This window comes from Momordica charantia, assembly GCF_013281855.1.
Source record: "Momordica charantia cultivar OHB3-1 chromosome 6 unlocalized genomic scaffold, Mcharantia_2.0 BLBB01000006.1, whole genome shotgun sequence".
NCBI classification, from domain to species: Eukaryota; Viridiplantae; Streptophyta; class Magnoliopsida; order Cucurbitales; family Cucurbitaceae; genus Momordica; species Momordica charantia.
The window spans coordinates 32,965,506-32,967,833 of record NW_028275164.1 but is presented as its reverse complement, the minus strand read 5'-3'; the positions used below and the strand labels follow the sequence as shown (position 1 = coordinate 32,967,833).

The window sequence follows — 2,328 nt, the reverse complement described above, 5'->3', positions numbered from 1 at the left end:
TTCCTATAAATACTCACCGCCTCTTGCGTTTCCCTAACGCTCTCTTCTCGGCTTTTTCTCTGCGTTTTCGATTCTCTCCGGCGGCCGTCGCTTCCGATTTTCGGTGCTAGACTTCGATTTTTTTGCAGCCATGCTTGTTTACCAGGACCTCCTTACAGGTATCTTTGCTCTGTACTTCAAATCCGTTTGCTTCCCGAGCTTTTTTTCCTGTATAATTGTTTAGATTCTCGAGGATCTGTTTGGTCTAACTTTTTCGTCTCTGCTTCTGTATCTGTGTTGTTTGTGACTGTTGGGAGGGGCATGGGAGGATGAAAATATTTTTGTTGCTTGTTTAATAATACGTCAATAGAATTGTGTCGACTCTGAAAAAAAAATAATACGTCAATAGAATTGTAGACGCCGAGTTTCGAGATGCCTGTTTGAAGTCTGAATTTGAGTTCTCTTATGTGAACTTTTGGCAGAGGGTTGTGAGAATTTTATTGTCGAGAAGGAACTCTACTTTATATATTTTTGTTACCTAATTTAGTGTCATAAATATTCATTATAGTTGGTTTTTCGAGAGTTTAAGAATGCATGTAGAGATTGGGAAACCGATATGATATTTTGATGTACTCGTGGAAGTCCTCTTACTTTAGAGCAATTTTGTGCTTTTTCTTGGGTTTTTTTTTTTTTTTTTTTTTTTTGCTTGACAAGACTTCATTAATGAACTTTCAGGTGATGAACTTCTATCAGACTCTTTTCCATACAAGGAAATTGAGAATGGGATCCTGTGGGAAGTGGAAGGGAAGGTAAGGAAACTGTGTTTGTCAGATAAGATTTATCTTTATTTGCTGATGCGTATTTCTGCTTCATTCTAATATTAATGAATCCATATAAGAGAACAAAGAACACATTCTCCCCCTTTAAAATATGATGTGTAGAAAACAAAATCAATGTGCCTTTGATCTACAAATCAATTAATTCAATTCAACTAATAATGAATGGTCATAGATGAGAAATTTCCCCATGTAAGAGGAGTTGGTTTCACTCTCTATTTTTCTCGAGTCTCGTATTCTTTGTGGGGTTCTGATTTGGAATTTCTGGTATTTGGTTAATAGTGGGTTGTACAAGGAGCAGTCGATGTAGACATCGGGGCTAACCCTTCTGCAGAAGGTGCCGATGCCGATGAAGGCGTGGATGACCAAGCTGTCAAGGTCGTGGATATTGTTGATACCTTTAGACTTCAGGTAAATAAATTTTGTGCCGTTTTCCATTGATTGACTTTAGTTATTTTTCAGGTTTTCAATTCAATTGCTAATAGAAAAGTTTTGGTGTTTGTAGGAACAACCTCCATTTGACAAGAAGCAGTTTGTCACATACATGAAAAGATACATCAAGTTGCTAACTCCCAAGTTGGATGCAGAGAAGCAAGAGTTGTTTAAGAAGCACATTCAAGATGCAACCAAGTATCTGCTTTCAAAGATCAGCGACCTCCAATTGTAAGTTCAAACCGCACTAGGTTTTTAATGGTTGATATGGGCTAGAAGCTTTATTAGGTTGTGGGTTCAAAATTCAAATAGATTTAACCCTCAAGGCATGACCAAGCTGTCAAGGTTGGTGGTGTTTAATTTAATGAGTGAAAATAGGTTTACTTGACCCTTCAATACTCGCATTTCCACCACATTTCCACTATTTTTACACAGACTTTGAATACTTGATTTGAACAAGTTGAACTAGTCGAATCTTAAATATTTCATTAGTTGGGTCGGTTTAGACCCACTATGTAAGGTTAAGGTTGTTCGAGTAGACAAATTTACAACCTGAACTATTGGAATGGTTCCAACTCCTAATTCTGTCCAATTTCCTTCCCATGAATATCTTACCATGATTGATGGATGCATATCACATGTTTGAAAAATTGGCAAGTTTACTTTATTGTTCGGGTGGGGATTCGAACTTCTGATCTTTTATATAGGTACATGGTTGGCTTTAATTGACGAGTTATTGTTTGTGTTTATGCAGCTTTGTGGGGGAAGGCATGCATGATGATGGAACTATGGTTTTTGCATACTACAAAGAGGGGGCAACTGATCCAACCTTCATCTATATTGCCTATGGCTTGAAGGAAGTCAAGTGCTGAAGGAGAGTCCCATATAATCCAACAACACACCATACTTATCTTATTTTTTCTTTTCTTTTCAATGTTTTTGTTTTTTCTTCTTTGTTTTTCAATGTTTTTCTTGCTTATGAAGACTCGAGTGTGTTTATATAAAGTTTATGCCCCAAAGGGAATATAATATATATTTATATGGTTTGAAATAAAAGAAGTTTCAATAAGTTCCATCCTCA

General features: G+C 36.6%; 1 protein-coding gene across 1 annotated transcript; it reads left to right on the top strand.

Moving 5' to 3' along the window:
* LOC111007510 (translationally-controlled tumor protein homolog) lies at positions 1–2,328 on the top strand. Its single transcript, XM_022279896.2, has 5 exons — positions 1–158; positions 715–788; positions 1,098–1,226; positions 1,321–1,478; positions 2,002–2,328. The coding sequence occupies exons 1-5, from the start codon at positions 131–133 to the stop codon at positions 2,117–2,119; spliced, it is 507 nt and encodes a 168-aa protein (XP_022135588.1). The 5' UTR covers positions 1–130; the 3' UTR covers positions 2,120–2,328.